Below are 22,771 nucleotides of genomic sequence, written 5' to 3'. Positions count from 1 at the left end.
CGCTAATGATGGGGGAGGCCCCGTGAGTTTATTGGAAGCTGCTAAACTAAACTTGACCTTTGAGGTTCTTTGCTGTGACCATCCTGTTCTGTGGCCCCTGGCTCAGAGTTGAGCTCACCAGATAGTTAGAAAAAGCTGCCAGTTCTAAGTGTATAAGAGTGAAGTGTGGCAAAGGAAGTAGATTTTCGCGGGCTGGAAGCTCTGGGCATGGATGGCACTGTGGGATACTGGTTTCCACAGCCCTGTCTTGCCTGGCACGGTTCCCGTACAGCTTGATTTTAGGAATCACCTCCTTCCTAGTTCCTAGGGGTAGGAAGAGTCCAAGATGCTCAACTTAGGAACCCTCAGGTGACCAATACCCAGTGGGACTGCTGTCGTCACTTACATGGCTTCCTTATTTGAAATCCTTACTAGGGTCTGAAAAAAACCTTTCTAATGAGCCAAGTCATAAACAGTTCAGTGAAAACTAACCAACTCCAAGATAAACTGAACTCATCTTCCACCCAGAATCCTCCCTTTGCATGCCACTCAGTCACCAGCTGCCCCCACACCTCTGAGAGTAACTTTATCTTAATCTTAGCTCATATTTTCAATGCCTATTTTAATTTTTATACACTAGTTGTAGCACAAGGTGCGCGCGCACACACACACACACACACACACACAGCTCCACATCATGAACAAGACCCATCTGTACTGTTACCTAGAATAGCAGTTCCCCTACTTTGCTGCCTAGTACTCCATTACACAAGTATACCCCAGTTGACTTAAGCACTGGGCTCTGGTTCTTTGGACTGTTTGATGGAGATGACAATGACAATGATGATGATGGTGATGATGGTGGTGGCGGTGGTGATGATGATGGTGGTGGTGGTGGTGGTGGTGGTGATGATGATGATGATGATCTGTGCTGGTCCTGTGAAGACTCATAAGTGAAGACTTGCTCATGTTTCTGTTGGGCTGTGCACCATGCACTCATGCACAGAGGCCTTCCGTTTTCAGGTTCTATTTATTGCATGGTTCATGGCCTGGGACTGACTGAGGGTGGACAGACTCTGCCTCGGGGAAGTAACCAACTGCCCCTGGGGCCTGAACACAGACGGATGTGACAGGTACAAGCTCAGAAGCCAGGTGAACTTCATATGTGTGAGGTTGGTTGTTTTCCCTCACCCAGCTACTCTTTTGAGTGATCCATTCAAGTGTCTGCTTTGCCAAGGTCCTATGCCCCCCAAGAGCATCCAGAAGATCATCAGTAGAGAAGATATGTTCCCACTTGAGCAACCCCAGCCCATGCCCCTGCCCAATCATGCTTCTCAAAACCAAAGGCTGTGGTTTCCAACACTCAAATCTCTTGTCTAACCTCAAAGACTGAAGTATTTCTGCATTATCACCACTTTGCCAAGGCCCTATGGGGGATCTGGTCTCTCAGATGAGGCACAGCACAAAGGAAGACCCTTTTAAAAAGGAGCCATGTGTCTTGTTTAGTAGATCCTTAATGCCAGTCACCCCAAAATCACCCAGGAAACTTGTTGGACTCCTATTCCTGAGCCCCACCCCTGAGGATCTTGAGTCAATAGATCTGGGGTGGGGCTGGGATATTTATGTTTTAACCCTTGGTTGCTACAGCAGCCTGCTTCACAGAGCACAGGCTGCTGGGCAGATCTGTTGAGTCCTGTGTCTGCAGATGACCAGAAAGAATGTACATTTAAGGTGGATAAGGGAAATTAGGATGTACAGAGGGGTGTAGTTGGGGGCCCAGCACCTTTGGGCCAACAGAGGATGCTCCAAAGTCACCCCTCACTCACCAGGGCTGCTGGCCCTGTGTGCAGTTTTTCCTCATTGTTAGAAGACTGCTCTCTTTACCTGCTGTGACCTGCCTGCCTGCCTGGCTCAGTCCTAAGCTGCCCTACTCAGGGGAGGGACAGGACAGATGGACAGAAGGCTGGGAAGGGCCAGGCTGGAGAGAAGGGAGCTCATGGGAGAATTGGACATGAAGCCTTGGTTGAGAATCTGCTGGTGTGAGCAGTCCCATGGTTTTAGGATCCCTGCTGAGGGGGAGGAACCACAGAACCTCTCCCTTCCTGGTGGCTCTTTCCAAGCTATGGGCATGAACAGACAGGCCAGGCAACTGTTAGATACATAGGCAATGTGCGTTTTACTCCTAGCTTGGCTGTGAGATCGGAAAGGTGGGTCACCTATGTGAATCCCATCAGCGGCTTTTGTGTGTCTGTGTGTAGACACACGCACCACTGCATGCATGTGGAGGTCAGAGGACAACTCGCAGAAGTCAGTTCTCTTCTTCCAAGGGTGTGGATTCTTGGGATGAAACTCAGGTTGCCAGGCTTGGCAACAAGCACCTTTGCCTGCTGAGCCAGCCGTCCTCCGGCCCTCAGCCATGCCTTTTCCTGAACGAAGCTAAACTCCAGGGCTTGCTGGAGCTAAAGTGTGCTACGTGCTCACCACAGTTCTAGCTCATAGTAAATGTTCAGTTAATGTCATCTGCCTCCGAGAACTGCATGTCTCCACACTCTGCTGGTCCTCAGTGCATCACTAGCGGTGGCTTGGGAGGTAGGAAAATAGGGGCTAGTTCATCCTATTTCAGACGGATGCTGGCATATACAGAATGAGGTACTCTGCCCAGGCATCACTCAACCCCTCCGATGACGACCATGTCACTGGGGTTGTAATAATGATCTCATGAAGGTCCCAGGAGTGGCACTGTGCTGTCCACATTTCATCCTGCTTTGGTCCCCTAACAGCCTGCTCCTTGTTTCCTGGTTGATGTGTAAAATGATCATGGCTCAGTCAGGTCTCCTCATTGGCTGAAAGTCACCAACAAGCGAAGGCAGGACTCAAGTCTGTATGTGACCACTATGGTATACTTTCTAGCCCTACCCAGAACATCATCCTGTGCCAGAGCTGGAGGTAGAACCTGGAAGGGGTGGCCACAACATTGAGGGGCTTGTGAGCAAGGACCAAGGATAAGACAGAGTATCCATTTCCCGTGTCTGGGTGAGGTGGAGGAGCTGATGGCCCCAGAGCAGGAAACTCTGGATACACAGGGCCATTAGACTGTGTGAGCTCATTTATAGGTGATGGAAATGGACCAGAGAGGGCACCCTGCACAGCCATGGAGAACACACAGGGTCAGGAGGCCATCACCAGGAGACATCTGGGTAGCCAAAGTATTATCTCCATCTCCCCTTCCCTGCCCTTCCCTCCTCTCTCCTCTTCTCCCCTCCCTCCTTTCCCCCTCTTCTTCCTCTTCCCCTCTTCCATCCCCCTCTTCTTTCTTACCCTCTTTTTCTCCTTCCCTCCCTCTCTCCCTCCTTCCCTTTCCCCCATCCTGCCTCTCTTCCTCTTTTCCTGTCTTCTTCCTCCCGCTCCCCTGTTCCTTTTTTTCCATGCTGAGTGTGGAATTCGGAGCTGTGCTCATGCTTGGCAAGGAGCTGAGACCCCCCGCCCCTGCCCAGCCCATGTGTGGCACCTTCTCTTTCCCTACTCTTTCTTTTCTTTCCCCTCTTGGAACCCTAAGGCTGCTTCTTCCACTTTGAAACAAATGACTGCAAAGAGAGGAGTGTCACAGATCTGCCAGTGTGTGTGTGTGTGTGTGTGTGTGTGTGTGTGTGTGTATGTGTGTGTATGTGTGTGTGTGTGTGTGACTGCCCAAACAAAGGGCTCTCGGGCACACTGATGGCCATGACATGCAGAGAATTCCTGCATTCCACAAATTTTTGAACTTGTACTGTGATAGTACTGACTTCAGCCTGTCAGTCACTTCAGCGTCCTGCCTGGCGTCTTGCCAAATGTTTTCCACACTAAGTCCTTCAGGCCCCCAAATCCCCCGGTGGTTAAGTGGGAAAACTGAGGCTTGGGGTGGCAGGGAAAAGAGGGCCACTCTTTCCAATCTCTTTAGGACAGTCTTCACAACAGTTTATAATAGCAAAAGACAGTATTCAGAACTATCATTACTAAATCACTCATGTGAACAATATTCAATGTGAGTCGTTGACACCAAGCTGCAGAACAGTTACCTGAGGAGAGTTCAGCTTACGTCCTGTATGAGTGTGTGTGTGTGTGTGTGCCCACATGCACACACACAACTGTGTACACTAGTCACTGAGTGTTCACATGTGTGTGGGTACACATGCACATCTCTGTGTGTGGACATGGAGGCCAGATGTAGATGCTGTGGCTCTCCACCTTACATACTGAGACAGTCTCTCACTTGAACCCAGAGCTTGCTAACCCAGAGACCTTAATAGCCAGCCTGCTCCAAGGATCCCATATCCACCTCCAATCCACTGAATTCCAGGTGGGCTTTCACATCCACCCAACATTTATGTGGGTGTTGGGGATCCAAACTCAGGTCCTCACATTTGGAAGGCAAGCATTTTGCCTGCTGAACCATCTCCCTAATTCTCATTTTGTATCTATTTTGTAATACACACACACACACACACACACACACACACACACACACACACACACATTTCTGTTTTCTACTTTAAAAAAATAATTCTGTGGCTATGGGGTCAAATGTGGAGCTTTTTGTATGCCAGGCAAGCACTCTTGCACTGAGATACATCCTTAGTCCTAATTAAAAAAAAAATCAATAAAAATAAATGAGGCTATTTATCACATGACATGTTTTTGCAGTGAGAACATATAAAATCTATTCCTAGTAATTTTCAAGTTTATAATTTGTGTGTGTGTTGGGATGGGGCCCTGGGGAGTGAGCCTAAAACCTTGTGTGTGCTCACAAGCACTCAAACCCTGAGCTACACATCAGTTCACTTTTTACTTTTTATTTCTAGATAGGGTCTCACTAAATAGCTCAGGCTGTCCTTGAACTCTCTCTCTCTGTACTCTAGGCAGGCCTGGAACTTGTGATCCTCCTTCTTCGGCCTCCTTGGTAGCTGGCACTACAGGCGGGCATCACCAGGACCAGCTGTCCTGAGCTCACTGCTGACTGCAATCTGAGGTCTTTTGACCAATATTTCCCGCTCCTCACAATTGAGGCTTTGGTAACCACCATTCTGTTCTTGGAGTCTGTTAGTTCAACTGTTTTAGAGTTTGTCTGTGGATGAAATGGTGCGGCACTGGCTTTCCATGCCTGCTTTATTGCACCTAGCATGATGCCCCTCAGCTTCAGCTGCCTTGTTAGGAGTGATGGGATTGGTTTCTTCTTTCTTAAATCTCTGTCTCTCTCTGTCTCCCCTGCCCCCCTCCCGCTCCATGGTTTCTCTGTATAGCCTTGGCTGTCCTGGAACTCACTCTGTAGACCAGGCTGGCCTTGAACTCAGAGAATTGCCTGCCTCTGCCTCCCAAGTGCTAAGGTGTGTGCCACTACTACCTACCTAACTAAAAATGTTATTTAAAAAAAATTTTTTTTTACTTTCATACTACTGTATTTCCCCCTCCCTCTCCCTCTCTGACTGCTTCTATGTTCCCCCCACTTCCTCTCAGATTCTTGGCTGCTTCTTTAATAGCACACACACACACACACACACACACACACACACGCACACACACACACACACACACACCCCTCTACCGCATCCATTTGGTGTTGCCTGTGTGCTCATTAAGACTTTAATATAACATACATGAGTCCTCTAAGGCTGACCACAGGGGTTGGATAACCTCTCAGAAAAGAAAAACTGGAGAAAATGAATTCTCCTCTCTCGTCAGCCATTGGTTGCTTCAAGCTCTTCATCTAGGATTGGAGCCTTGTGAAATTTCCGGCATCCATGTTGGCGTGTCAGGTGGTGTCATTATGCACTTCACACTTGCCGTGAGAAGACAGAGGCTTCTAGACGTTACAGGAAGGCTGCACCCATGAAATCTCAACAACACGATTGCATAAAAATTTCTCTTATCTTATCTACTTATTTTTTTTTAATGTTGACTCCATTTATTTATTTATTTATTTGGTGTATCCATGCGTGCCACAGGAAGCACGGAGCAGTCAGGTGACAACTTCGCGGCTTCAGTTCTCTCCTTCCACCACATGGGTCCTGGGGATAGAACACAGATCTTTAGGCTTGGTGACAAACACCTTTTCCTTGTGAGCCGTCTTGCCCCCACCCCCCACAGCCCTTTTTTAAAAATGTAAAGTCTGGGTAGTATTCCACCGTGTATACAGACCTCATTGTCTGTATCCGTTCATCAGATGATGGACACGTGGCTTGTTTCCATTGGGCACCACGAGCGCGCTGCGGTGAACGTGGGTGGGCAGACTGATTTCATTTCCTTTGGACACTTGCCCAGAGGTGGGATTGCTGGGCCCATATGGTAGTTGTGTTTGTACTGTTTTGAGGAACCACCCCTGCTGTTTTCCATCACGACTGTTCACATCACCACCAGCATGCACCAGGCGTCTCCTCCCTCCACACCCTCACCAGCACTGCTTGTCTTTAGTCTTTTTGATGACAAGCCATTCTAGCAGATGAAGAAAGACAGGCCCAGCGATTAAGCTATCCAAGGCCACCCAGGTCGGAACCTGAGGTCTATGTGTCTGGAGACTCAACATTTTTGCAAAGGGTTCTGCTGAGTCAAAGAGGCAAGAAACAGTATACATGGAGGCCTGTTCAGCCGGTCTGGCTGGCCTCCGCGTTGACTCTGTTCTCTAGTTTTTAAATTTTTTCTTCCTTCCTTCCTTCCTTTCTCTCTCTCTCTCTCTCTCCCTTCTTTCTTTTCTTCCTCTCCCCTCTCTGTTTCGTTTTGCAACAGGGTCTGATGTAGCTTAGGTGGCTGAAGATGACCGTGAAGTTCCAAGTGCTGAGGTACCACCGTGCAGTGCAGCCAATCCCCTAACTGAATTTTGTGTGTGCCATCACACCCCGTCTCTGTGCTCTTTCTAACAAAGCTTTCAATGAATGGTGTAGTTAATCCTAGCACTGAGGAGGCAGAGGCAGGCAGATCTCTGGGAGCTCAAGGCCGGCTTGGTCTATGTAGTAAATTCTGGGCCAGTTGTGGTTCCATAGTGAGACCTCCCTCAGAAAAAAGCTCTCCCATTCCCAAAGCTGGTCTATCTCATAATTTCAGGGGACTCAATGAGATAGACCTTGATGCTTCCTGCCCCTCCTCCCCAAGTAATTTCTTGGCCACATGCTGCACACTTGAAGTTGCAGATGAGCCTTTGAGTCCAAACTCAGACCCCAGGGAAGGGGCTCTGTTTCCCTAGAGCCTTGGTCAGCACATCTCAGGCAGATGTCTGCGAGGTCTGATCTCTAAAATCATTCTCAATGGAGTCTCACAGGGAACTGGAGGGTCAGGGTGTTTGGTGACCAGTAGGTGGGAGTGGGTGGCTGGACTAGGCTTCCCCTTGGTTCTCGGAGTTTTAGCTCACACACAGATGCTTTTCCTCAAGAGACAATAGTCTCAGTTAGGCTTCTTGGCCTCAGGGTGTCCAGCTACTGCACGGAAAGCGGGTGGCCCTCCTGGGCTTGGCTTTCTCCCACCTGAGTCCTAACCAGGCCTGGCCCTGCTTAACTTCCACTATCAGATGAGACTGGGCATTTCAGGGTGGCATGGCTATAGCTGGGCTCTGCCCTCTGTCAGGTTGGAGAGAGACATGGGAACACAATTTGCTTCTCTTCTATGTGCAGACTTGTTTTGAGGAGGGGCGTATGTAAGTGTCCCACCAGAAGCATTTACCACTTAGTGCCAGCTAACTGGTGCCGCACAAGAGCCCAGGACCATGTCTTCCAGTTTTGGAAAGAGCAGAGGGAATCCAAGTTTGCGGGGAAAGGTTCCTAGAGTTGTTATGTGGATAGCCACTATAAAAACAACAAAATGATGGCATATAAAAACCACCAGTTGGCTTCATGGGGTACCCCTGAGGGTTGTTGATTTATTTATTTTTGTTTTTCAAGACAGTGTTTCTCTATGCTGTCCTGACTATTCTGGAACTCACTCTGTAGACCAGGCTACCTTCAAACCCAGAGATTTGCTTATCTCTGCCTCTCGAGTGCTGGAAAGGTGTGCACCACTGCCACCCTAGTGAAGGTTGTTTATTTTAACGTGTGTGTGTGTGTGTGTGTGTGTGTGTGTGTGTGTGTGTGTGTGTACTACATGTGAGTACTTGTATTCATATGGAGGCCAGAGGACGACCTCAGGTGTCATTTCCCCAGAAACAATCTACATCATCAGAGACATGGTCTCTCATTGAACAGAAGCTCACTAATTAGACCAGGCTGGCCAGCGAGTCTCAGATTCCCCTGCCTCTGCCTCCCAGTGCTGGGGTTCAAGGTATGTTCCACCTCACCCCGATTTCTTTATGTAGGTTCTCGAGATTGAACCCAAGATCTTATGATTGCATAGCAAGCACTTTGCTGCCTGAGCCATCTCCCCGGTCCCTGCACAAGGTTAAGGCGCTGGTCCACCACCACCACATCCCTGCCTTCTCTTCTCTGTGTAACTGCTGCTCAGATCCCTCAGTGCACCCTCCTCTCTGCAGTTCTCTTTGGACTCAAAGGCTTTTGGCCACCTCTCTTCTTATTTATTTATTTATTTATTTATGTGTTTTGTTTTTTGTGTAGCCTTGGCTGTCCTAGACTCACTTTGTAGACCAGGCTGGCCTCGAACTCACAGTGATCTGCCTGCCTCTGCCTCCCCAGTGCTGGGATTAAAGGCGTGTGCCACCATGCCCAGCAGCCACCTCTCTTCTCACACAGACACCCTCATTCCTTGCTCTCTCCAGTGCCCCGGATGCCTCTCTGCTTCTGACTTGGGGCCTTGCATCAGCTGTGTCTTCAGGACTCTCTTCCTTAAGATAACCACATGACTGTCTTCCCCACGCTGTCAGCACCCTGCTCTTAGGTCAGCTGTCCTAAATTCCCTTTCCAGGACAACACTTCTTCCCCATGGTTTCTGGATATCTCACTTTCAGGCAACAGCACAGCGGATATCATCTCCCTGCACCTTCTCCACAAGAAAGCAGTCCCCCATAAGCAGAGGGTCAGCTTCCCTCACCCTTTGCTCTAGAACTCCAGGTAGAAGGTTCTATTCCTGAGCACTGAATAAACCAGCCAATGAATCTAGAAAAGGAGACCCCTCCCCTCCAAAACCCCACAGTAGTGCAATCTCCCATTTATCCCATTTCTTCTTTCAAACTCACATGCCCAAAAACATTTACCATCCTTCATATGCCCCCCTGTTGCTTTCTGACTCTTGAGGATCCCAGGTATAAAGCCTTTGGGGGCCTTCCTCTGTGAAAAACATTTAACATAACTGTACAGTTAAAAACTAACAGATACTATTTAGCATAGCATTAGTGGGAGGATGGGCATTTTACTGTCTAAGAAAACACTGTCTTCAGGGCTGGGAATGTGGCTCAGACTGCAGGGTGCTTGCCTAGAATTTATGAAGCCCTGTTTCCACCCCATCACTATATAACCAGGTGTGTATGGGGGGAGGTGCAGGAGGATCAGAAGGTGAAAGTTATACTCAGCTATATAGTGAATTTAAAACGAGCCTGGAACACATGAGGCTACATCTCAAAATAAAGACATAAATAAATAAGGCCCCTGAACACAACAGAAACCCATTGTCTTCAATCTAAATGTTGATCTTTTTCCCTTCCAATAATAAGAAAGCTCAGCTGTCTTCCTGGATCTCAGAAGAGTTGACAGTGCATGGTGGACCAGTGGCCCCTACAACAATACTATTCTTTGCTGTGCCACACTCTGGAGCCAGGCAGGTTTATGTGGTTCTGGGGGGTGGGGTGGAACCCAGGGCTTCTTACAACCTAGGTAACCATGCTACCCACTCTGTCAGCTCCCTTCTGATCTCAGGGATGGGTGGGTCTGATGTTTATAGATCCTCTCCAGAGAAAGCCTCTGGGCTTGCTGCAATCTCCATACACTGCTGGTCCCAAAGGGTGTCACCTGCCTCTTCCTTCTGTGTGCACCCTCTTGTCATTCCGTCTGTCTTCCTGCAGCCCTGGGAAGTGGGTCAGAATAGCTCTGATCATTGCCGGCTTACATGTAAAGTGAGGCCCACAACAGGTCAGGTGGCTTTCTTAAGGTCATGTGACCCGTCTGTGTGGTTCAAGCCACTGACAGTCTTCTGCACATGTGCAGCAAGGTCCTTTAGTTTCCACATGCTGTAGCGGTCGCCTACAAACTGACTGATGGACTGAGTGTTCCTCTGGGTTGTGTGGATGAGACTTCCCTTTGGCTTAGGTGACAGAACGTGACCCAGGGGAGTCTTGATCTGGTGTTAGATTAGTTTTCCCCAAGCATAGTCTTGTTTCCCCTCAAACACCCTCCATGGCTCTCTACCACCAAGGAAAGAAAGGGAGAAAGAGAGGGAACAAGCAGATGAGGGAGGGAGTGAGAGAGAGAGAGAGAGAGAGAGAGAGAGAGAGAGAGAGAGAGAGAGAGATGGAGAGATTAGCCTTCTTGTCTAACAACTATGCAGAACTTAATTTTGAGTCTGTTTTGAAGGCAGGCACACTCTCTGCTCACCGGCCCCACTCCCACTATAGCAAACAATGCGTTTAGGATTCCCTCTTGAATGCCACTAGAACCATCCCTAGCACCCAATGCCCAGAGCAAAGGAGGCACCATGAGGAGAACCTAACGGCGCTGGCAGCACGCAGCTTATTGCCATTGTATTGGCCTTGGGGAGAAGGAAGGATCCTCCGATGGTGCCGAGGGACTGGTGCCAAGGGCTTCACAAGTGAATCCAAGGACTTGTCCTTTCTTGAAAAAGCTATCCAAGTTTAAACAGCACCCAAGCTCTCAGCCAGCACTCCTGCAGCTTGGATACATAAAAATGCACAGGTTCCAAAAGTGGGGAGTCTGTTCAGGGTCAACCCCTGTTGCAACTAGGGGAAGGGTGTCTTGGGCAGCCATGCAAGCCTGTTTCTCTTCCCTGAGAGCTGGAGTAAAAAAGGAAGTTTCTTCCTACCTTGCTTCCCCCCTCCTTCCATTTCTTAATATTTATTCATATTCATATTTGTTCGTGTGTGTGTGTGCGTGCACATGTGTGCACAGCAGGCACACGAAGGTCAAAGGTCAATTTGTGGGAGTCAGTTTTCTCCTTCCACCATGTGGGTCCCAAGGACTGAACTTAGGTTGTCAAGCTTGGCGGCAAGTGGCTTTACCCACTGAACTGTGTTTCCTTAGGAGCTTTGAGACACTGCTTATTAACATCAGCCATGTGCTGACAAAAGGGAGGTGTTGGCCCTTAAAGGCTACTCAGAAAGTCTCTGCTTTTGCCTAGGTCACAACACATTTTTTTTCCTCTCGCTCCCCATAAGGGTTTCATAGTTTCAGGTCTTACGCTAAGGTCTTTGATTCATTAGAGACAACTTTCAGGCCGAGAGGTGGTCAGGAATCGGGCTCCATCCTTCTGCATGTGGATCCAGTTTTATTTTCCACATGACCCAGCTGCAGACTCCCAGGATTTACCCAGAGGATGGAGTCAACATGTCACTGACACTGACACACAACGATCACGGCAGCAGTATTGACAATAGCTAAGAAACAGACAGATGCAGGTATCCATCAACAGAGAGTGGATAAGGACAATGTGTGGGTACACAAAAGGATTCTTTAAAAAGCCACAAACAAGAACAAAGTTATATCACTTGTAAGAAAACAGATAAAGCTGGAGATAATCATATTAAAAATTAGAATCATTCCAAACAGACAAATATCATGGGTTTTCTCTCACTTGTGGTTTTCACATTTTAATGTAGCTATATAAAATCATGTATGTTTATATAAAATAAAAGTAGGAATAAAATTTCCTAGAGGTCCAAGGGGACAAATAAGATGGGGAAGAAAGGGAAAGAAGCTTGGTCTGTCTTTGATTTATGGATCTCCTCAGAAAAAAAAACCATTAGTCAGAGTCACAGACTCCTGGAGTGTAAAGTGACACACCACACATGTGCTGCTGGGTATTGTGACAGGCGTGAAGATCACAGCACACCCGACCAGATGTCCCCAGACTTCTTCTGACAGGACCCAGGATGCTGGGAGAGCAGAGCCAGCTTGCCGGAGTGGAAAGGACTTTTAGGGGTCCTCCAGCACCCTGTTCAGGCCTGAGTTGCCTATTGGGTGAGGGACAAGGCTGGAGGCAGGACGCAGACGCCAGCCCTGCTTCTAACAACACAGCCATCTTCCTATTGTTTATACATCAGGGGTCCAGCCCAGTTCTGTTAGGAAAAGAAAGTTCTGCCTTCAAACAGCTCTGGAACCACTGAGCCGTCCACTACCCTACTGCCCCTAATATGCACAACACTTACAAAGAGGTCTGTGAGGTGAGGCTGAAACATGTGGCTAAGACCACACAGTGAATGGCTGACCTCAGATTCTGGGATGCTGGGGGTACCTCCCCAGGAATCTGACCTAAGTTTTGTGCAGTATTAGTGGGTGTACAGACAGGTCCATGGCCAGGGACATCTCTCAGGGCCTCTGGGAGGCTCATTTAACGTCTGATAGAGATGCCTCTGTGCATATAGTTCAAAGAGCCATGGCTGAGTGGGCCAGTGGGACGTTACAATTCTGCAGTTCCCTGCATCGTGCCTTCTTCTGGGACACTCTGGATCAGTGGCACCACATTTAGTGCCACGAAGTTCTTGAACACCAGAAACAGTGTTCTGAGGGCTTGGGAACTGAACCACAGGATGACCAGAATCAAGGCCTTTTAAAATCACTATCAAGAGAGCTGGGGCTGGGGCTCAGTTGATAAGAGTGCTGGCCTAGCATGCACAAGGCCCCAAGTTCCATTCCCAATACTGCACAAACCAGGTGTGATGGTATACTCCCATGGCCCCAGAATTCAGGAGGTAGGGGCAGGAGGATCAAAAGTTCAAAGCCATCCTTGGCTACATAGAAAGTTTGAGCCAGCTTGGGCTACATGAGACCCTGTCTCATGAAAACAAGCTGGGGCAGGTAAGATGACTCAGCACATACAGGTATTTTTCTGCCAAGTTTGGTAACCTTAGTTTGTTCCCCAGGATCCACATGATAGGAAAAAACCAACTCCAACAAGTTGGTTTCTAATGTCCTCATGTGCTGTGGCCCCTTCCCTTCCCCTCCCTTTCCTTCCCTTCCCTTCCCTTCCCTCCTTATTCTCTCTATAAATAATAAATAAATAAATGATAAATAAATAAATGTAACATAAAGATTGAAATATTTAAAAATAGAACAAGCAGACAAACAAACCTTTCCGTGGTGCTGTGCTGAGGATGAGCAGATGCAGGCTCAGTTAGGAAAGGGCAAAGCATGACACATGAAACTCTTTCTTATCCACAGACTCACTGTTAATAAAATGAGCATGTCACTAAGGCACTAAGGTACTGGGTGATATTGAAAGCCATGTGCGGTGGTGGTGGTGGGGTGCTGGAGAGCACTGACTGCTCTTCCAGAAGACCTGAGTTCAATTCCCAGCACCCATATGGCAGCTTTACAACTGTCTGTAGCTCCAGTTCTAGGAAATCCCAGACCCTCACACAGACATGCAGGTAGGCAAAACACCAATGCACATAAGATAAAAATAAATTATTAAAAAAGAAAGAAAGAAAAAAAGAAAGCTAGGTCACACATCTGTGTTCTCCCTGACTTTGTTCTCATAAATTTGGGAAACTGATGATCAGCAAAGGCAAGCTATTACCTGAAGCCACACAGCTGGTCTCTCTTCCCCGTTGGGGAAGAAACGGGGTCTTATTCATGAACAGATGAGTATGACTCGGTGTCTCCACATGATAGTCAGCCCCTCTGCCTATGTCCCCTTCCTGTCTGTCTGGGCCTGGGAAGCTGGGGAGTGCCAGGCCCCACCCCAGACAAGTACCCGCTAGCAGCTTCCCAGAGGAGCGTGGAGTAGGGCCAGCAAGCTGAGAGTTGATTGAGCGATAGAGTGCAGCAGACCTGCTTCCTGCTCACTGGGGCACGGGCTGGACTCTCTCCAGAGATGTCAGTGGGCCCCAGCCTCACCCATCCCAGGCTCTGAGTCATTGAGAACGAAGAATAAATGGCGCTCACCAAGTTGTACACAGGCACCAGGTGTGTTCATGCCCACAGTTTTTCTTCATTTTCATAAAACCCAGTGGATAAGAAGCTCTTCACAGCCCATCTTCCAGACAAGGAGAACAAGGTTCCCAGAGGCCAAGTAGCAGACTCAGCAATACAGTTGAGTGATGACACTGGGACTAGGGTCTGAAGGACACAGCATCATCACTTTCTGGTGGACCAGTTGGAGGAAAGTCCCTGGCTGTCATCCTTACTCTGTGACCTTGGGAAAATCCACTTCTTCCTTTAGGACTTTATTTTCCTTCCCCTTCCTTTAAAAAAAAAAAAAAAAGATTTGGCTTATATTTGATTATGTGTACGCATGCGTGTCTGTATGAGCACAGGCACCAATGGAGGCCAGGAGAGGGTGTTGGGTCACACCTGTAGTCAGAGCTACAAATGGTTGTGAACCCCCAGATGTGAGTGCTGGGAACCAAGTTCCGGTCTTCTGGAATTTTGGCAAGTGCTTTTAACTTCTAAGCCATACGTTCCCACTTCGAAAGGAGTGGGAGCATCTCCAACCTTTCATTCCATTTTCTTCTCTCGTGGCTTTTCCTAGGTCCAGAGTCTTGCATTTTCAGCTGCTTATCAATTAGCTGGGTGTGCACCCGACACTGGTCTCTGCACGCACTGGGGATCCCGCCGTGAACAACCAGTACAAACCCCTTGTCTTTCGTGGAGCCCAGTGGGGGGGGGGGAGGACTGTCATTGGGCAAATGATGAGGAAAGACCCTGAAGTGACATAGGCGGTGTGGAGGGGGCGGGGCCAGGAGGCAACATGAGATGAAAAGCAGACAGTGAAGAAGGGACAGATTGTGTGAGAGGCTTAAGTAGAGGAAGGCACGAAAATCAAAGATCTTGGGGGCAGCTCCCCATTTAATGTGTTTACAGAGGGAAAAGGCAGCTCCAGGACATCGGTAGCTCAGGTAATAGTGTGACAGTATCACCGGGTGTTTCAGGACCTTCGCGCTAGCCTACGGTGATCAGATCGTAATCTAAGAATTATTGGAAACTTAGAAAACGTGGTAACTGGTAAATGATATGAAGATACGGAGTGCTGTGTATTTTTACAAGAAGTCTTATGTAGTGCTCCTGGGTGTGGGAGGCTCCGGGCGGGGGGAGGGGGGAGGCAGGGAGGCCTGGGTGCCTCTATACTCCGAGAGCATGCTCACCTGTTGGGACCAGGTCCCAGGAAACAGCCACGTGTAGGCACAGTGCCCTCTCTCCATAGGCTGCCTGCCCACTGTGGCTGTCTGTGGGTCCTACACTTCACATGTGGGCACATGCATCAAGCTATCTCTCCGGGGGTGTATCTCTCTGCCTCTCATCCCCCAGGAAGATCCTGTGACCACCTCATCCCTACAGTGCATCTTAACGGGTCCGGCTTGGCGCCTATGCCGGCTAAGCCTACTCTTGTTGGGACCTGCCCATTGCTGGTGCTGACCCAGGGGAACAGGAAGCGCCCTGCACAGCGGGCAAGCAGAGCAGCCAGGGCGGGCTGCAAGCTCCTGGCTCTCTGAGCTGAGGATCTTTTACTCGGGTAAGGGCTCTTTTCTCTTGGGATTGCCACTTCAGAGACCACACAATCCTGTGAGAACTGGGACCCGAGTGATTCAGCCCCTCCGCCCCCCCTCCCCCCTCCCCGTCCTGCTTGAGGGTTTGGGAGTGGGTCCTTGTATGGCTTCTGCCTGGATTGCAGGATGGAGTAAGGTAAGAACGTGGCGGGAGGGGAGGAAGGTTGAGAAACACTGATTTTGGGACTGGCCCCCCTCCCCAAGTGCGGGCATCTGCCTCTGTCCTGTGTCCTCTTGCGGAGATGCTTGAACTCCACTCACCCCAACAAAGTCGTTAGTGGCAGGCTGTGGTGCTGGAGCTGGAAGGGGGGGAGCTAGATGCTGCCCCTCTTCTTTCCCAGGCTTCCAGAGCCAGGGGCAGGTGGGCTTTTCTGGCTGCCTCCAACCTCCCATTTCCTGCAGGCTGTCAGGAAACACAGTGCCTTGTTCGTTGGGGGACTCAGAGAAGAGGTGGCGCCCTCCGCCTTTCCCCCTTGCCCTGGAAGTTTAACTCTTCGGTGTCTTTGAAGAGCAAGATAACCAGAAAAACGAGTCTGTCCCGTCTTAGCCAGGAATGCTTCACACATGGCCTACAGCCAGGGTGTTCCTGGGATTGGGGTTCACAGGGGCAGACTGGGTTCCAGCCTCCTCACTGGGCTCCCAAATCAGCTTCTAGCCCTGGTTCCGTGGTTTCAGTCTCCCCTCTATGGGACGCAGCAGTGAGTGGAGCCGACAGAGGAATCAGGAGGTTAGCTCAAGGAGAACCAGTTCCTCAGACCAGTTCAGATCTGGCCCTGTGAGCTGGGGCAAGCTCCATCCTCAGAACTGGACTCTTTGCCCTTTGCATATGAATATAGAGCCCCTTTGAGGTCCATTTTGGCAGTGACATCCCTGAGTCTAACAGTTGCCTATCTGGAGCTAAGCTCTGTCCACACTGGGTAAGGGTGGGCTAGGTGTCCCTAGGCCTTCGTCGGGGAAGCAACACAGCTTGTGACTGACTATAGAAGCTCCATCCAGTTCCGGCTTTGCCTCCTGATAGGTGCACAGCCCTGTGCTCACCCTAATAATGGCGAATCTTGTTAAACTGTATCTCATACTGGGTCTCTGCTACATCACTCACCTTTCCGCTTTAGTTTACACAGCATTGCTTTGAGATAGAGTCCCACACTCTTGCTGCTGTTGTTGCTGGTAAGATAGGGTCTCATGTTGCCCAGTCTGGCCTCTCTACATAAACAAAGATGACCTCGAACTTCTGATCCTCCTGTTTCTGTCTCCTGAATGCTGGGATGACAGGCACGTACCACCACACCTGAGGGTTAATATGAAATCCCGAGTTTCATGTATACACTCTACTGACTTAGCCATGTGTCCAACCCTAAATAATACACAGACACATATATTACAGATTTTTATTGTAATTATGTGTGTGTGTGTGTGTGTGTGTGTGTGTGTGTGTCTGCTTGTGTGTGGGTTTGTGCAAATGAGTGTGGGTGCCTGCAGAGGCTAGAAGGTGTCAGATCCCTGGAGCTGGAGTTAGATGCAATTGTGAACCATCCGATGTGGGCACTGGGGGACAAACTCTGGTCCTCTGGAAGAGCAAAATGTACTCTTAACCACTGAGCCATCTTCTCCAGCTCCATTTAGATATTATTTTTATCCTTACTTTATGGAAGAAAGAATCAAGGATCACAGAGGTCAGGGATTTGCTGGGGGGGGGGCTACCCACTTAGCGAATGGGGAGCCGGGGTTGAGATCCAGGTAGCCTGGTGTCAGGTCTGGGATTTTTTTTTTTTTTTTTTTTTTAAGGTCTGGGATCTTGATGGCAGTGTTTGTCTGTAGTCTCTAGGCGAACAGACGCATTTCAATTTGGCTCCACATCAGCACTGATGGAGGGGTCTTACAAGGAGAAACAGCTAAGAGTTGGCTAAGAGTTGGAACACTTTTACCTTCACAAAGTAGCCACAGAGGTTTCTGGGGGCGGGGGGTGGGGGTGGGCTGTAAAATAAAGGATGCAATGAGGGACCAAAACTAGGAAGTATCCACAGGAGGCCCCTGAGAGGATGTTTCCAGCTGTCTGTGTCTGACCCAGGATGAGTCAGATGAAGGCTCTGTCCACAGTGATGGGTGGGGAGCAGGTATAACTGAGCTTTTTACTCTTCATCCTCCCTTGCACTATTGAGGAACAGGATCTGGATCCCGGGGAATGGCAGGAGGAATAAAAGAGGGTAAATATGATCACATACATTCTACTCATGTATGAAATACATTATACATATTACATACGGAAAACATCATAATCAAAGCAGTTATTAAGTACAATTAATATATGCTTTAAAAAAGAAAAGATGGAGAAAGAACCACGGTAGTAGGTAGGACCTGTTTCTTCCCTGGCTTGAGCCCTTTGCCTTGTCTCATTCAGGAGCTTTTCACCATGACTCTCGTCCTGCTGGGTCTAGCCATCTTGTTGCTCCACCGTGTGGCCTGCGAGAAGCCCCTGGAAGAAACCATCCCCCGCGTGGCTTGGCGGTTCACGCATGCTCTGTACAACGCCACCATTTACGAAAACTCTGCTCCCAAGACGTACGTGGAGAGCCCAGTGAAGATGGGCATGTACCTGGCGGAGCCCCAGTGGGTGGTGAAGTACCGCATCATCTCTGGAGACGCAGCTGGAGTATTTAAGACTGAGGAGCACGTGGTGGGCAACTTCTGCTTCCTGAGAATAAGGACCAAGAGCAGCAACACAGCGCTCCTCAACAGGGAGGTGCGAGACAGCTACACACTCGTCGTGCAAGCCTCGGACAAGAGCCAGGAGTTTGAAGCGTTGACCCAAGTGGTGGTCCACATCCTGGACCAGAATGACCTGAAGCCACTCTTCTCCCCACCTTCCTACAGAGTCACCATCTCCGAGGACGTGCCCCTCAAGAGGCCCATCTGCAAAGTGACTGCCACCGACGCCGATCTGGGTCAGAACGCTGAGTTCTATTATGCCTTCAGTGCCAGGTCGGAGGCGTTTGCCATCCATCCCACCAGTGGGGTGGTCACTGTGGCTGGGAAGCTGAACGTCACATGGCGAGGGAAGTTCGAGCTCCAGGTGCTCGCTGTGGACCGCATGAGAAAAATCTCGGAGGGCAATGGGTTTGGCAACTTGGCTGCGCTGGTGATCTATGTGGAGCCCGTGCGCAGGAAGCCCCCAGCTATCACCGCAACTGTCCTGACCCCACCAGAGGGTGATGAAGGGGCCATCTATGCCGTTGTCTCGGTGGATGCAAACGGCTCAGCGGCTGAAGTAGATTCCTTGGAAGTGGTTGCTGGTGACCCTGGAAAGTGCTTCCAAGTCCTCAAGTCCTATGCCCAAGGCAATGAGTTCAATTTGGTGGCAGTCAAGGACATTAACTGGGCAGAGCACCCTCACGGCTTCAACATCAGCCTCCAGGCCCACAGTAGCAGCAGACTTCCCCCCCACTCCCTCATCAGGGCTTTCCACCTCCCACCCTCCAAGCTGGCCAACCTCAGATTCGAGAAGGCTGTTTACAGAGTAAAGCTCAGCGAATTCTCCCCTCCTGGAAGTCGCGTGGCGTTAGTGAAGGTCACCACGGCCCTCCCCACTTTGCGTTACATTCTAAAGCCGTCCTCCGGGGGCACCGTGTTCAAGTTGAATGCTCGCACGGGTCTGATCACTACCACGAAGCTCGTGGACTTCCATGACAGAAACCAGTACCAGCTCCATGTGAAGACCTCCCTGGGCCTGGCCACCACCATTGTGATCGTTGACATTGTAGACTGTAACAACCACGCCCCAGTCTTCAACAGGTCTTCCTACAAAGGTACCTTAGATGAGAATATCCCTCCCGGCACCAGCGTTTTGACTGTGACAGCCATTGACCAGGACCATGGGAACAATGGACGTGTCACCTATTCCATCGCTGGCCCCAAAGCTGTGCCGTTCTCTATTGACCCTTACCTGGGGGTCATCTCCACCACCAAACCCATGGACTATGAACTCATGAAAAGAATTTATACCTTCCGGGTCCGGGCATCAGACTGGGGGTCCCCTTTTCGCCAGGAAAAGGAGGTGTCCGTTTCTCTCAGGCTCAAGAATTTGAACGACAACCAGCCTATGTTTGAGGAAGTCAACTGCACCGTGTCCCTTCGTCAAGATGCGCCTGTTGGGAAATCGATAATGGCTGTGTCTGCCATAGACATGGATGAACTTCAGAACCTAAAATATGAAATTGTGTCTGGCAACGAGCAAGACTACTTCCATCTGAACCATTTCTCGGGGGTGATATCTCTCAAGCGCTCTCTTATGAATCTCACTGCTGCTCGGCCCACCGTCTACTCCCTGAAGATTACAGCCTCTGACGGCAAGAACTATGCCTCCCCTACTACTCTGAAAGTCACTGTGGTGAAGGACCCTCACGCTGAGGTCCCTGTACAGTGTGATAAGACAGGAGTGCTGACCCATATCACTAAGGCCATCCTCCAGTCCGCTGGCCTTCAGGGCCAAGAGTTGGGTGAAGAGGAATTCATCTCCCTCAGCAGCTATCAGGTCAACCAACACGCCCCTCAGTTTGAGGACCACTTTCCCCAGTCCATTGACGTTCTAGAGCAGATTCCTATCCATACCCCCTTGGCCCGCCTGGCAGCCACTGATCCAGATGCTGGCTTCCACGGCAGACTGGTGTATGTGATTGCAGATGGCAACGAGGAAGGTTGTTTTGACATTGAGCTGGAAACAGGGCTGCTCACGGTGGCAGCGGCCTTGGACTATGAGACCACCAGCTTCTATGTCCTCAATGTGACCGTGTATGACCTGGGAACTCCCCAGAGATCCTCCTGGAAGTTATTGACGGTAACTGTGAAAGATTGGAATGACAACCCACCCAGGTTTCCTCCGGGTGGGTACCAGCTCACCATTCCTGAGGACATAGAAGCTGGGACCACGATCGCGGTGCTGAAGACGAAGGACGCTGACTCAGAGGACAATGGGAGGGCTCGCTACGCCCTGCTGACCCCCACGGAGAAGTTCTCTCTTCACCCACTCACTGGCGAGCTGGTTGTCACAGGACCCCTTGACAGGGAATCAGAGCCTCGGTACATACTCAAAGTAGAGGCCAGGGACCAGCCCACGAAGGGCCACCAGCTCTTTTCTGTCACCGACTTGATCATCACATTGGAGGATACCAATGACAACCCTCCTCAGTGTATCACAGAGCACAGTAGCCTGAAAGTGCCAGAGGACTTGCCCCTTGGGACAGTCTTGACATTCCTAGATGCCTCTGACCCTGACCTGGGCCCTGCAGGTGAAGTGAGATATATCCTGGTTGATGATGTCCATGGAACCTTCCGGGTGGACCCGATGACTGGAGCTCTGAGTCTGGAAAAAGAACTGGACTTTGAGAGGCGGGCTGGTTACAACCTGAGCCTTTGGGCCAGCGACAGCGGGAGGCCCCTGTCCCGCAGGACCCTCTGCCACGTGGAAGTGTTAGTCCTGGACGTGAATGAGAATCTCCAGTCCCCCCGTTTTTCATCCTTCGTGTACCAGGGCCAGGTGAAGGAGAACAGCCCCGCAGGGACCCAGGTGATGGTCCTCACAGCCCAGGATGAAGATGACGGCTTGGATGGAGACCTCCAGTACTTCCTACGGGCTGGCACTGGCCTGGAAGCCTTCAGCATCAACCAAGACACAGGTACTGGGGTGAGGTACATGGGCTGCCAGGGCGTGGAGGACAGTGGACTGAAGAGAGACACAGGGACGAATGGGGATTTGCTCTCCTGCTCCTGATGTCTTAAATATGTCTTTATGAGGATTTTTCCTGCAGATTTTAAAATATAGGCTCCCATAAATATACACATGTATATGTAAAATGCATATTATATGCATGTAATAAATACACATACCACTTATGAAAGTGATACATGATGGTTATACATTTCTTTTTTCCTTTTTTATTTCTTATTTTTAAAAAAGATTTATTTATTATTATGTATACAGTGCTCTGCCTGCATGTCCACCTGCAGGCCAGAAGAGGACATTAGATCACATTATAGATGGTTGAGAGCCACCATGTGGTTGGTGGGAATTGAACTCCAGACCTTTGGAAAGAGCAGTCAGTGCTCTTAACTTCTGAGCCATCTCTCCAGCCCCCCTTTTTTATTTTTGAGACTATAATTTAATTACTTTTCTCCCTTTCTTTTCCTCCTTCCAAACTCTCCCATATATCCCTTCTCACTCTCCTTAAAATTCAAGGCTTTTTTTTTTTTTTTACTAATTGTTACTGCATGCACATTTGTACATGTACGTTCATGTGTATTCATAAGTATGATCTATGCATTCCATATAATGCTACCTGTATGTATGTCTGTATGTTTTCAAGGCTGACCATTCGGCATGGGACAGCCAATTGGTCTGCCTTTCCCTAAGGAAGGCCACCTGTCCCATTCCCAGGCTTCCTTAGTTGCTTATAGTTCAGCATGTAGAAGCCTCATGGCTTTCCCTCCATCCAGTTTGGCATGTATGTTTATTGGTGTCTTTCTTGTTCAGTTAATATTTGGGTGGCCATGTTGGTGAGACTCTATGGGTGGAACTTCTGATATTACTAGGAAACACGATCTCACAGCAAACTGTCTGACCCTCTGACTCTTACAAGTTTTCCACCCAATCTTCTACAAAGTTCCCTGAGCCTTAGGTGCAGGAGGAGTGTTTTATAGATGTAGCCACTGAGACTGGGCTCCACAACTCTGCATTTTGATTGGCTGTGGTTTTCTGTGATGGTCTGTCTGTTGCAAAGAGAAGCTTCTTTGATGAGGGAAGAAAACTGTGCGTTTCTGTGGGTAAAAGGACAAATGCATAGATTGTTGTTAGGGATTATGCTGGCTTTGTAAATTAGTAGTTGCAGATTCTTCTCCAGCGTGACTTGGCCATTAGCACTGAGGAGCTAGGTTTCCAGGATCAAGCATGCCCTCTGTCTTGCTGAGCAGGTCTTAAGTCCAATTAGAGAGCTGTTGGTTACCACCAAGGTGTGTGCCACTACTAGGGTTATTGTGCCATGATGGTTGTTGGTTTGGCTCATAGGCATCCTAGTCGGGTAGGACTGTTGGTTGCTTCCTTCCTTTGGCAGCTTGCGTAGTGCCTTCTGCTATGAAGGCTGGTCCTCAGGGAGGAGGCATTCAGGTCAGATCCAGCGCAGG

General features: G+C 49.4%; 1 protein-coding gene across 1 annotated transcript in view; it reads left to right on the top strand.

The window, feature by feature from the left end:
• The window catches only part of Fat2 (FAT atypical cadherin 2), an 80,259-nt gene that overhangs the window by 6,576 nt on the left and 50,912 nt on the right, over window positions 1-22,771 (top strand). The window contains exon 2 of the mRNA XM_051168183.1: window positions 18,000-21,270. Coding sequence (XP_051024140.1) covers window positions 18,012-21,270 — 3,259 coding nt within the window. The 5' untranslated portion in view covers window positions 18,000-18,011. The remainder of the gene's footprint in view (window positions 1-17,999; window positions 21,271-22,771) is intronic.

This window comes from Acomys russatus, chromosome 25 (genome assembly GCF_903995435.1).
Source record: "Acomys russatus chromosome 25, mAcoRus1.1, whole genome shotgun sequence".
In the NCBI taxonomy this organism is placed as follows: Eukaryota; Metazoa; Chordata; class Mammalia; order Rodentia; family Muridae; genus Acomys; species Acomys russatus.
This window is presented reverse-complemented; position numbering and strand designations above follow the sequence as displayed.